The sequence below is a fragment of the Anolis carolinensis genome, chromosome 5 (genome assembly GCF_035594765.1).
Source record: "Anolis carolinensis isolate JA03-04 chromosome 5, rAnoCar3.1.pri, whole genome shotgun sequence".
Lineage (NCBI taxonomy): Eukaryota > Metazoa > Chordata > Lepidosauria > Squamata > Dactyloidae > Anolis > Anolis carolinensis.
The window spans coordinates 82363211-82376644 of NC_085845.1; the positions used below are offsets into that span (position 1 = coordinate 82363211).

The 13434-nt window shown below is 38.0% G+C and overlaps 1 protein-coding gene across 1 annotated transcript in view; it reads right to left on the minus strand.

The window, feature by feature from the left end:
- The window catches only part of slc2a13 (solute carrier family 2 member 13), a 173234-nt gene that overhangs the window by 37741 nt on the left and 122059 nt on the right, over positions 1-13434 (minus strand). Inside the window, exon 7 of the mRNA XM_062981693.1 lies at positions 3581-3706. Coding sequence (XP_062837763.1) covers positions 3581-3706 — 126 coding nt within the window. The remainder of the gene's footprint in view (positions 1-3580; positions 3707-13434) is intronic.

Here is a 13434-nt window from a genome sequence, read left to right on the forward strand (position 1 = left end):
AACATATTGACATCAGCCAAGGTAACAAATCAATTTCTCCTTAATTCTGAATCAATTACTTTGGATAACTTTTCTCAAAATGTCAGGCATATTTCTGCCAGTTTGTAAATAAGAACTTCCAATTTTAAAAACACTTTGTACTTTTACTATGCCTAGCAAATCCGTATGACATGTACCCTTTGCTCCGACTTGACATTTCTCTATAATATAGATAACAGCCATTTCCAATTGCTTCAAGGTAATGATACCTCATTGTTCCTTCTACTATTAACTAATGATCACAATTACAAAAATACCATCTGATTCATAATGGGCAATAATGCGCTAGATCTTCTACCATGCATATACCATCCTTACTGCCCACGTTGCTGCTGATTTTATACATTTAATTTGTCTTCTCCCTCCCATCTTGAATGAAGCGTGGTTCGCCTTTTAAAGAAGTGTGTCTCTCTTACCTGTTTTCATGGGTTTTGCAATACAAATTGTGGTGGTTTAAAAATAAAATAAACAAACCCTTGTATTTTTAAAGGAAAATCACGCTTCCAGCAATGAAAAGTTAATCAATGGTATCAAGGCGCTATGGGAGACTGACCTCAATATAATTGTCAGACACAATGAAATCCAATTTGGGTTGTACTCACACTGAGAGCAATCTCAGCTAGCATTAAATCAGTGTTCTCAACCTGTGGGTCCCCAGGTGTTTTGGCCTACAACTCCCAGAAATCCCAGCCAGTTTCCCAGCTGTTAGGATTTCTGGGAGTTGAAGGCCAAAACATCTGAGGACTCACAGGTTGAAAATCACTGCCTTAGAGAGTCCCTGCAGAAAACCATGCATATATGTTATCTTACAATGTAAGTTGTCATAAATAGTTGTTCCACTAATACTTGTGTATGTGTAGTTATAGAGAGCAGGGTCCATAAACACATATATGCCCAAACATACAAGGATTTTTGGAGGACAACCCTAGGTTGTCTGAAATAGCTAGCTGTGGCAAAACATTCTGTGATGCGCTTCACTGATTTAAAGATGCTAATAATGACTTACTTTACAAAGGTCTTTTTACTGAATGCAGCTAGATCACAAATAGCCAAACACTGAAAGAAGCCAGATATATGTATCTTTCAGGGACAGATAAAAATAGTTTGGTCACGTCATTGCGGAAAAATTAACGCATAAAACAAGATCTTCCAGAAGTGACAATAGTAAAAAAATTATTGATCTATGGATAGGTTGAGCATCCCTTATCCAAAATGCATGGGATCAGAAGTGTTCAGGATTTTGCACTAATTTTGCTAAAAGAGTGAAAAATGTGCTGACATGCCTGCTTTTTACAGGGGCCCTGAGTGAGTGGAGCAACAAATGGGGATCCCCCCTATCCCTACATCAGATCTCTGAAACTGGGGATGCAAGGGCTCCTTGAGTTAAAAACAAAACCATTGCTAGACATGTTACTAACCCTTTTCCTAAAAGGTAAAAGCAGGAGACAGGTGACAAAAACTGTAGGTTTAGGGAGGTTATGGATTTACAGATAAGGGAGCCTCAACCTATTTCAGATTTACAAATAAAAATCATTGCCTTATGGTCTTCCTGTCTGTAGTTTGATCATTTACCCTTAACGAAATACATTTCAGTATGCTGATCTGCATATTAATTATATTATATACTATAATATATTAATGATAGTATTTTAGGATTCTAATACATGTTATATTTTTAAAAAAAAAAACAGAAAAAAATCACACTCCCATCAGCAGGTACAAAAAGAAGCCATCTTAATGACACTAATTTGGTCTGGGCCAAAGCACTATCTGAGAATCATTTTGGGTTCAATTATGAAAATATTGGAAGACAATAATGGTAGTTAAATAAGTACTAAAAAACCACACCAGAGCACTAAAGCTGAAACCTTTATAATGTTTTATAAAAACCATGTGATGTCATTTTGCGAATATCAAAATACATTTCTGTTTGGACAAACCAATACCACATGTAAGGATGTTATTATTATACTGTATAAAAATAAATAATTGAAGTTAATTCCACAGAAAGGTCTGTAGCATTGAGGAAGTCCCCCCCCCCTTATATAGCACTTGATATATCTTTGTGAGAAATTCATATCCCTATAGCCAAGAATGTTGATTTGTAAATAAATCAAATAAGAGGGTTGTTGTCTGTTTTCTGGGCTGTATGACCATGTTCCATACAACAACCCTGTGATCCTGACCATGAAAGCCTTCGACAACACAAATCAAATAAGATCCCTTGGAATGTTAATTACAAAAATCTGCAAAGTGTGACCATGGCATTGCTGATGAATATCCTACAATAGATTTTCGTTTTAAAAAAGAAGACGACCTCTGTTAAATATTGGAAGAAAGCTAGGAATCAAAGCCTCATTTCCTGTACATTGACAACGAAACCAGCTAACACCTCCCAACAAAGGATTCTGCCAGGCAGGAAGGCTGTAAGGCTATTCAGTGCTAATCAAGGCAGCCAATTGCAACATTCACACTTGCCTCAAATAGACAAGAGTTCTTTCTCCCACCCTGGACATTCCACAGATATATAAACCCCACTTGCCTAGTTTTCAACAGACCTCACAACCTCTGCAGATGCCTGGCATAGATGTGGGTGAAATGTCAGGAGAGAATACTTCTGGAACATGGCCATACAGCCCAGAAAACTCACAGCAACCCAGTGATTCCAGCCGTGAAAGGGTTTGACAACACATTGACAATGAAACAGTTCATTGGTAACATCAGGAAATAGCCAGAAACAGAGAAAGTACATCTGTTCAGATGAGGGACTTTCTAATCAAAAGCACAACAGCTTCAGATGTGGTAACCTCAGTAGATTTTGTTTGACCACACCAAACAAGCCAATGCCACAGGTAGATTTTCATTTTAAAAAAATTGCAGTCAAGCCTGGAAAACCATCATCTACAATCCTAAAAAGATAACAAATTGCCAGCAATAATGTCTGAAGTCTTCACAAAACGTATGTGAATGAAAGATGACTAAGGCAGAAATACAAATACTGGCACTCTGGACTTGTTCAGTTGTGTATTTATGAGCCTAGACATGTAAATAAACTGTTAATATCTGTTCAGTATCTTTAAATGATTTCAATAAAAATAATTTTTATGGAGACCTTTTAAAATGACATCTTCAGATAAAATATCAGCTGATCTTCTAGATTGTCACTTGGTGTAAATGTGTTAGAAACACACAAATCTACCATTCTATCTATTGTGCTCTCCAATTATGTGTGCTTTTTTCTATTGCCTCCCACACTTTATCACCAGCACTTTTTTTTAAACAAAATCACTACTTAGTTTGAGCACAATAGTTGTTACACCTTGGAGTGTGGACTCATAAATTATTTCATCCTATTGTGTTTTATTTTACTAATGAGGGACAAAATGAAAACCTAAGAAGAGAACTTTTGACAGGTGAGGACCCTTGATACACATTAGTAGTACGGCAAGCCACAATTTAAAGACTTATGTAACAGCAGCACTTCTTATAAAAATCTTATTAGGGTCTTTTTAGGAAATTAAAGAATACAAAAGCAACCCACCTGCCCCAGGCGGCTTCCATTGTAGAGTTCTTACTAACAGGAACACAGGAGGACTCCACAACACTTGACTTGTTTAGTTTGTAGCAAAAGCCACACACTGGATCCAGCATGCATCCATTGCAGTAACTAAATAAAAAAAGAAAAATAACCAGTTTTAAATACAATCTTTTCAGAATAAAATTTCAGTTAGGAATTGGAAATGAATTATGTTGGAAATAGCAACCTCCCAATCCTCTCACTGTGCATTTGTTAATGTATATATTTGCTAACCAATATTCTATGTGTATGCTGATTTGCCAATTTGACTGACCTCTTTGGTGTGGGAGACATGTGATTTTACTGAGCATGTTCAGACTCAGGATTCCATTTTGTATTCAGTGTGATTATGGACTTCAATGTGTTAAGTCTGCTTTACACCTTAGTTGCTGTTTTGGACTTCAATGCAGAAGTATAATTTATGGACTTCTGCGAGTATAACTATACCTAAAGACTATGGACTATTGATTTTTTTAAAAGTATGCTGCACATGTGTGTTATGCTACATGCCATCAGGTTGTTTCAAATGTATGGTGACCCTAAGACGGCCTTATTTTTTGGCTTTGTTAGCAAGATTTGTTCAGAAGCGGGTTGCCCTTGCCTTTTTTGAGGCTGACTTGGAGTTCAATATAAAGGTTTTGAAGCTGTTTCTACTATCAGCATTCTTCCCCTTTCCTCTGCTACACATATTTCTGTCTGTAGACCTTTGTATAGCGTAAAAAAGCAACTAGGAGGTGAATAAGATATACTTTGGAAGACAATGGTTATCAAAAGGGAAATAAAAAGGTCTGAATTAATGAAGCTGATATCTCAATCGTGAATTAAGATTTGGGATTTTAAAAAAGGATAGACAACTAAAGAAAGACAACCATCCACTGCTAATCGAATATATTTTTATAGTGGCATGTCTTTGTCCTTGGCAGTTCAAAGACATAGTTCTTCAGTTTAAAAGCTGAGATACCTGTGTGCCATTACATGAATGCTTATGAAAATCCCTTGTTTAAAAGGTTGACTTCTAACAAGTTCATGCTTTTCTTGACTAGTGGTTTTCAAAAGGTGGGTTTTTATTGCCAGATAGGGATTTGAACCTTGTTCTCCAGATCAGCGATCAAACCACTACATCATACTGGCTCAAAGTATGCTACACGCTTCCCTTGAAATACCTAAGAAGGAAGAGGTTTAGAGGTGCTAAACTTTAGCTGGATTACTAAATTCTGACAAAAGCAGACTATGTAAATTGCAAGTACATCAATAACATGGAAAACATATTTTATTGCATGTTTTAAAAACCATTAAACGGAGGCTTTAGTACACTTGAACCAGTCATTCCCCACTACCTATATTTATTAGTGGGTTTTTAACATTTATGCCCAACTCCCACATTCAAATTGCAAAGGGCAGCCAGCTATTAAACCCAATGTAAAACTGACAGTGCAAATCTCCAGTGCTTCTGAAAGTTAACACATCCGTATAGTTTCCAGTGCAGCCACTTTAATGGAATGCTCAATTGTTTGGCATGACACACACACACATTTTAAATGCAATTTTCACAAATTGTCTGATTAAATTCAATTTCCCAACTCCACACAGCGGAACTCCACTTGTTATTTCATTTCATGCTTAATGCTTTTCAAGCACACTACAATTTGGGTGAAATGGATTCCTGTGTTGACAAACGATTAGGATCCTGCTTCTGAAGAGTCGTGCAGATATATGGATCTTTCCTCTGGTTTTCATATACATAGCAGTATGTTGTCTATCATGGGCAGTCCCCAGTATCTCTTAATCTTTCTTTCAGAGGTTTGACACAGCATGTCTTTGACAAACACTAGGTTCTTGACCACAGACAGTATGACATTCTTTTTTTGTGTCAGAAAACGAAGAGAGATAACAGCCCAATTTGACAGATAAATAATCTCGCAGTAGTGAATATTTCCCCTCTCAATCCTCTCTTGAGAACGCAGATGAGAAAAATACCCCTCCATTACCAATTACAGACAGGAAAGGAGGAAGACATGATTGTATTAGAAATTCATTAACTTTTAGCAAACATCATTAAGGCAGACATGGGTCTGAATCTTATTTGTAGACCCAACTAGAACAAATCTATTCTACCAATACGATCTGCATATATGTTAATTCAACATTCAACAACTAATTTAGTATGTTAATCACTACTGAGAATACTAATAGGTTTAAGTCAATGACAGCAGTAAAATACATAGATTTATAACAGATAATGCACACATATAGAGACATAAACTACATTTTAAAAATTAGATTTTGAATTTGTGTAAGCCACCTTTCATAAGGAGATCCTAGGGCAGTTTACATAACATTATTTAATCCCCTTCACAATGCATTATAACCATTAAAACATTGAAAATATGAGGCAAACAACTATTAAACCAGCAAAGAAATATTGTATAACTACTAAAATAATGTATAAATCTTAAAATAAATATAGCATACCTACTTTGCGGATTTTCACTTATTGTGGGTGGTCCTGGAACGTAACCCCCGCAATAAGTGAGGGAACACTGTATATGCAAATACAGAGGATTACCTCCAGCTTTTAATATTATTATACAGTGTATTTTAGTAGTTATACACTATTTTAAGTCTTTATCAACCAATTGTTTATTGATAAATCACCTTCTCCTCCCGTTACCTCTTGGGCTCCTTTTCTCTCCCTTTGGCTTTGCCTTCCTCCCTATCTTAGGCTGTAAATTATAATTTTTTATGATTTATAATAGTCTTTTAGAGTTTATGGAAAAATCGCGAAACAGCGAATCTGCAAAAAGTGAACCGCGAAGTAGTGAGTGAACACTGTAATCCCAGATTCATTCCAAATATTTTGATGGCACTAACTGCTCAGAATATCATAAAATGCAGGGGTTAAGTGAGAAGTCATTGAATTTATAAAGATTTTCTAAAATTCTCCAGCCAAATCATCTAATTCTGAAGATTTACCTAGCTTTATTGTTTCTATTACATCGTTGGGGGTAATAGGATCGTTTAGGTAGCATACCTTAATATATCCATATTTGCTAATAGTCAATGCTCACATGTAGTCATCAATTTTATATCCTCTCCATCATCTATGAAAATGTTTTTTTCAAATTGAAATGTATCACAACTACAAAACAACAGACAGGAAGAAGAGTTACAATAGCTAATGGAAATAATTTCTGTCATAGATAATATAGGAAAATAAAAACACAGCAAAAAATAAAAAAGACCTTGCCTGGTATTGAAAAAATTGTTCTGTGGAATCAATGTTTTATTTTTGTAAAAATCCCAAAATGTACAACAAAATCCTCAATAAAAGAGTATTTCGTATTTGCATCAACTACAGAGAAAATTACTTCTCAAATATTGATTGTTCTTTCATTTGAGAACAAAATAAGTGAACACTTACATCCCTAAACATGAAGAGATAAATGCCCCCCCACAATATTTAAATTCTGCTGTTTAGTCAGGAAAAGACTAGTGCCTAAGGAGCTTTGTCAATTTAATTGCCTTATCATTTCCTCAAAATATGTTGGATTCATCAACAGAAATAGCATTTACATCAACGTGGTTGATCTGTTTCATATCCTCAACAACTCAGACATAACTTCTGCCAAAATAAATTAAATTAATGAATTAATCTCTCCCTAAATTAATGACATTGTACTGCATATAAAGTGGTGCCGATAAGCTACTAAAAGCGCAAAGAGCAAGACTGGCAGAACAAATATTTAAATGCTAAGAAGTCCCTGGCTCTCGACATTATGCACATGAGAGTTTCCAAGATTTCAGGCATGAAACTGTTAGTGTTCCATAAACAATTTATTTTAGTGTTATTTATTACTCAAACTAGCAACAAAGTAAATTTCTATATGGTAGAGCTGGGATTTAACCAAAGCTAATCTCAACCTTTCAAAATGGGAGTGGGGAAATTATAGGAATGTTGGCCTGTCTCGGAATTTTAGTCTGTCTCAGATAAAAAGATAATAATATTAAAACCATAATTACTGAGATTAAGGACAACAAACTAAAGAGACGTTATAGGTCACTTCTGCAAAGAAAAAAAAAATCCTCAAAGCTGAGATTTGTTGGAAAACACAAGAATGGCCATCAGATTGAAAATAATCAACTTATATCCCCATACCCAAAAAGGGAAAAGCTAAAGAATGCTCAAACTTTCATACAGTGGCACTTATTTCACATGCCAGGTAATGCTCAAGATCCTTTAAGGTAGACTCCAGCAATATGTGGAGCAAGAGTTGCCAGATATACAAGCTGGGTTTAGAAAAGGCAGAGGATTAAGAGACCAAATTGCCAATATCCGCTGGATAATGGAATAAGGTAGGGAATTTCAGAAAAACATCTATTTCTGTTTTATTGACTATTCTAAAGACTGTGATTGTGTGGATCATAATAAAATGTGGCAAGTTCTTGGTGGTATGCGGATACCAAGTTTGTTTGTTTGTTTCCTGAGGAATCTGTATAACGACCAAGTAACAACAGTAAGAACAGAACACAGAACAACAGACTGGATCAAGATTGGGAAAGGATCACAGCAGGGCTGTATACTCTCGCCCAACCTATTCAACTTGTATGAAGAACACATCATGCGACATGCAGGGCTTGATGAATCCAAGGCTGGAATTAAAATTGCTAGAAGAAACATTAACAACCTTAGATATGCAGATGATATCACTTTGATGGCTGAAAGAGAGGAGGAGCTGAGGAGCCTTATCACCAAGGTGAAAGAAGAAAGTGCAAAAGCTGGGTTGCAGTTAAACATAAAAAAACAAGATTATAGCAACCAGACTGATTGATAACTGGCAAATAGAGGGAGAAAACGTGGAGGCAGTGACAGACTTTGTATTTCTAGGCACAAAGATTATTATAGGCGCAGACTGCAGCCAGAAAATCAGAAGACGTTTACTTCTTGGCAGGAGAGCAATGACCAATCTCGATAAAATAGTGACGAGTAGAGACATCACAATGGCAATGAAGGTCCGCATAGTTAAAGCAATGGTATTCCCCGTAGTAACCTTTGGATGCAAGAGCTGGACCATAAGGAAGGCTGTGAAGGAAGATAGACACTTTTGAACTGTGGTGTTGGAGGGAAATTCTGAGAGTGCCTTGGACCACAAGAAGATCCAACTAGTCCATACTCCAGGAAATAATGCCCGGCTGCTCACTGGAGGGAAGGGTATTAGAGGAAAGATGAAGTAATTTGGCCATTTAATGAGAAGACAGGAAAGCTTGGAGAAGAGAATGATGCTGGGGAAAATGGAAGAAAAAAGGAAGAGGGGCCGATCAAGGACAAGATGCAAGTCCTTGAAGTGACTAGCTTGACCTGAAGGGAGCTCTGGAGTGGGCTTGAGAATATGAGAAATAACATTAACTGTAAATGTTCTCATGGTTACTGAAAGGGGCACCTTGGAGTTCAGGATTAAATTAAAATGATGTGAAGGACAGGTTGCTTACCTGTAACTGTATTTCTTCAAATGGTCCTCTGTGAATTCACATAATTGGGTTTGAGGCCTATTGCATCAATTGGAAGGTCCTCGATGACCTGGTGGGAAGTTGAGGATAGGCCTGAAGCCCGGAGTTAAGAATGTCAGCAAATAGCCATAGTATATGCTATCAACTTGCCACCAGTGTCAGCTGTATATTTATTCATTTGGTGGGCAAGGAGGTGGCTTCTTGTTTCAAGATATTAAGGACCAAACTGTCCACTTCAGACAGCTTGTTGTGGAATGGGGCTGCCTTCTCCCAGAAGAGCTGTTGATAAGCTCCGATGCAGGCCCTGTAGTTAGTGACTCATGTTAGATCAGACACTCTGGACTATAATTTTCTCCTGAAAGAATCAATTTTTTGTCCTCTGTATTATCTACTGGGGCAGTTTTCTGTTTGTTAGAAGCTTGGGATGCTTCAATCACCTCTGAATTGGGAAGGGGAAAGGGTGCTTGCCACTCGTGGGTGTCATTGGCAATGTAGTACCAACCCTCTATCCTCTTAGAAGTTGGGAGAATGGAGGAGGGGGTCTTCCAGGAGCCCTTAATCACCTTTAGAAGGTAAGGGAGGAAAGGTAGCAGAGTAGCAAGTAGTGCCTCTCCCTGACTTTCTTAAAAACTGTCATTGATAGCTTCAGAGACATGTTTCACTCCCATTCCGAGCGCCTCTGCCATTCTCGCCATTTGATCTGAGAATGCTTGGAGGTTGTCAGTTGGAGATAGTGAGTCGATGATCACTACTTTGGGCTTGGGAAGACGTTGAGACTGAGGAATAGAACTGAACCAGGGGCTTCAAAATCCAACAGCTGAGTTTCTTCTTCCATCTGGGGCTGTTGTTGTGGTTGCAGAGGGTAAAGGATCTGGTGCCGTTGTTTTAGGGCTGGTCTTTGTTGTTTTGTCACTGAAGACTGGGCTGCCTTTGCAAATCTCATGTTTTGATGGTGTCTGTCCTTTTGCAGTGGAGTTTCCTGTTACTGAGGAAAGAACTGCAGTCTAACTGGCAGCAGAGTTGCCTTTGGTGTGATAGGGACTCGGATCATTACACACTATGTGTAATGTGTGGTGTGTGGTGGAGATTCCTGTACCTTCCCTTCAGATAAAGGTGCTCGGAGGGGTTCTGGGGAGGAAGGAGGCAACTGTGCCCATAGCAGAGGAGGTGATGAGTGGCGGGAAGATCTCGCTAAAGAGGAGGAGGTGGCTAGCTCCGTCCTAGAAGATGAGGAAGACGGTGGCTGTTGGAGCTTCTACTTTTTCACACTCTTCTTTTTCCTGAGCCCAGACTCTAGGGCCTTTCCTGGCATAGGAAGTACTGCCGGCAGGCTGGGCTTTTGCTGTTGCTCATCTGGATTCTTCATGGGCCATCTTAAATGCAATTCTCATTGAAGATGAAGAAGGTGGAATTGGCTGATATCGATGTCAAATGTACCGAGGCTATCGAGTCTGATGTTGACACTACCACCAAAGGAGCTGACTGCTTGGGAGGAGCTGGCCTCTTCTTAGCGGTCTTAGAAGACAACAACAACAACAACAACAATGCTTTATTTATATCCTGCCCCCTCTCCCCAAGGTGACTTGCAGACTTTGTCTTTGAGGAAGCTATGGAAGGGGCCATCAAAGTCGATGGTGCGAGGGATTGTTCGTACAGGAGAGACCAAAGTTTCACTTCTCTATTTTTTCTCTCTTGGGCCGTGAAACGTGGCAATGTTGGCAAGTGCGAATGATGTGAGCCTCTCCGAGGCATTGGAGGCACTTAGTGTGGCCGTCAGTATTGGGCATTTTTGCAGTACACTGAGAGCATCTCTTGAAGCGAATGGTCAACAAGAGGAAAAGCGGTGCATAAAGTGCAGAATAGCACAAAGTTCCTGAAGAGCTGCTGCAGCGGTGAACGAAAAGAAATTGGGGAGTTTTTGGAATTACTATCAAAAAATTGAACTAAAGATCTATAGAAAGTTTCTGTTAAGCCAGTGCAGCCACAATCAAACCCAATTGTGTAATTCACAGAGACCACGAAGAAGAAACAGATAATCAAGTCAAGTCAAGTCAACTTTATTTATACCCTGTCCTATCTCCCTGTGGGAACTCGGGGTAGCTTAATCAAGCATTGCAACATTTGTTTATTCAACAACTTTCCTCAGAAGATAGTGTTATTTCATGTAGTATCCCCTGACTTCGTAAGAGCCAGACAGCCAACTGCTCAATTATTAAAATAACTGTGAAATTACTGTCTATATTATTGACATTCAACTTACCAGATGAGATTTCACTACCTCAACGCTTTGTTGCAGAATTCACACATAACCAGACTTACAATATATGTAGGCATGTCATAGCAATATCATCTCAAAAGTTAAAAAGTTTTCTTTGGTTTCATACAACTACTTCAAAACCAATTGGGACAAAAATTGTCTCAGCAAATCTATTGCTTTGCCTCGATGGGGTACTTTTTTTTTTGCTCCAGAGAATGTACTGTAATGCATTGTGGACAAAATACCGTAAGTATCACTCAGTGCAAGCTTTTAAATCCTGTTTATTGATTGCATTTCTGCTGTATTTCAATATAAAATATGTATCCTTCAGTCCCAGAATAATGTGAAGCAAGGCAGCATATTCCAAGATCAAAAAGAATAGACTGAATAGCAGCACAATAATTTTAGCACAGGGGCTGAAGTCATTAAAATAACTGTTAACTTTGAGTTTGTGTAAAGGCTCCCTAGGTAGTTAGCAATAATAAAAGCAGCACAGCAATACAACACATCATGAAAATAAATAAAAGAAGAAACATCACAGCAGCACAAGCAGCAAGAAACTACTTGCCCAGTGTTTTCTCCTCTGAAATAATCAAACTTTGATGGCACAGGTGTGGATGAGTGGCCATCTACATACTGTATGTCTGCAACTCCCATTAGTCCTAACCAAAAAAGCCATTGGTAAGGGATGTTGGTAAGTGAAGTTCATCGTAATAATCCAATTTTCACACTTTTATCACCTGCTAGAGTGCCTTCCATTCTGAATATCACACAGCTATAGCACTATGTTGAGGACTCTGCCTGCCTGCCTATGGCATCACTCTTCTGATGGAAAGATAAAAACAAGACTTTAAACATTGGTTTTCATAGGCAGGAAGGGACAGAGCTGTTATGAACTGTTCTACAACAGTTTGGTTTTGTTATCTTCTATTGGAAGAACCACAATTTATCCAAGTGTTGCAATAGAATACTATATTATGTCTAGTATTAACAAAAATATTTACTTTCTACCTAGTTGCTCATATAACAGGTTTACATAAGAGTACACATAACTATGTCTTAGACTTACTTTGTGGGATAGGAATCAATCAGCCAGAACAGAGTTCTGAAACTACTTAAAAGCCTCTTCCAATCCTATTTACAATTAAGTTTCAAGAACAGTAGAAATACTTGGTAGTCAGAGAACATCTTGTGCATCTCAGAGCACTAACAGCAAGTGGATTCCTTATAAAAGAATGAGTTACTAATCAATGACTTCTTGGAGTGACTTCTTGGTTGTACAAATTGTTTGCGCCAAAGTATAGATAAAAGCAATCCATGCTGTAGGATGCAGGTCCTATTAATTCAGGACAAAGGGAGAAGATTGACCATACCTCTCAGTCTTCATATTCATGCAATAATATAAGCAGAGTGCTTCAGCCAGCATTCTTTCCTCTTGAGCTCATCTTCATCTCCTCTGCCTTGAAAACAGCACCTATAGGGCTGTGCATTTGATCTCACTGAACATTTAACTGCAAATTGTATGCTGAACTAGAAGTGTAAGCAACTTCTAGAAAACATAATAAAATAAACAGAGTAGAGCTTGGAACTAACTAATTAGAAATAACAAACAACTTATCAACAGCTTGGTGCAATGGGCCCTTGGTATCTCTTGGGGTTCGGACCTGTTGGGGTTCGGACTCCCAATGGATAACAAAATCAGTTGATGTTCAAACCTCATTATATACAACGGAAAACCCATGCTGGCTCCTACTGATCACTACATTGTAATCTAAACACTTGCAGACAAACTTCTGTATCATCTGTTCTAATACTTTTCCAGGTACTAAGTTAGGTTGTCTAGTTGGTCTGTAGTTTTGGTTTTTTTTACCTTTTTAAAGCAGAGGGACAATGTCTGTCTCTCTCCTGTCCTCTGGCACCTTGCCTGTTCTCCAGGATTTCTCAAAAATGATAGTAAGGGGACTTGTATGACAACGAGTTCCTTCCAATATTCTTGGATGCATTTTGGACTTGCAGATCTGAACTCATTTAGGTTAGCTAGGTGATTCCTGACTAA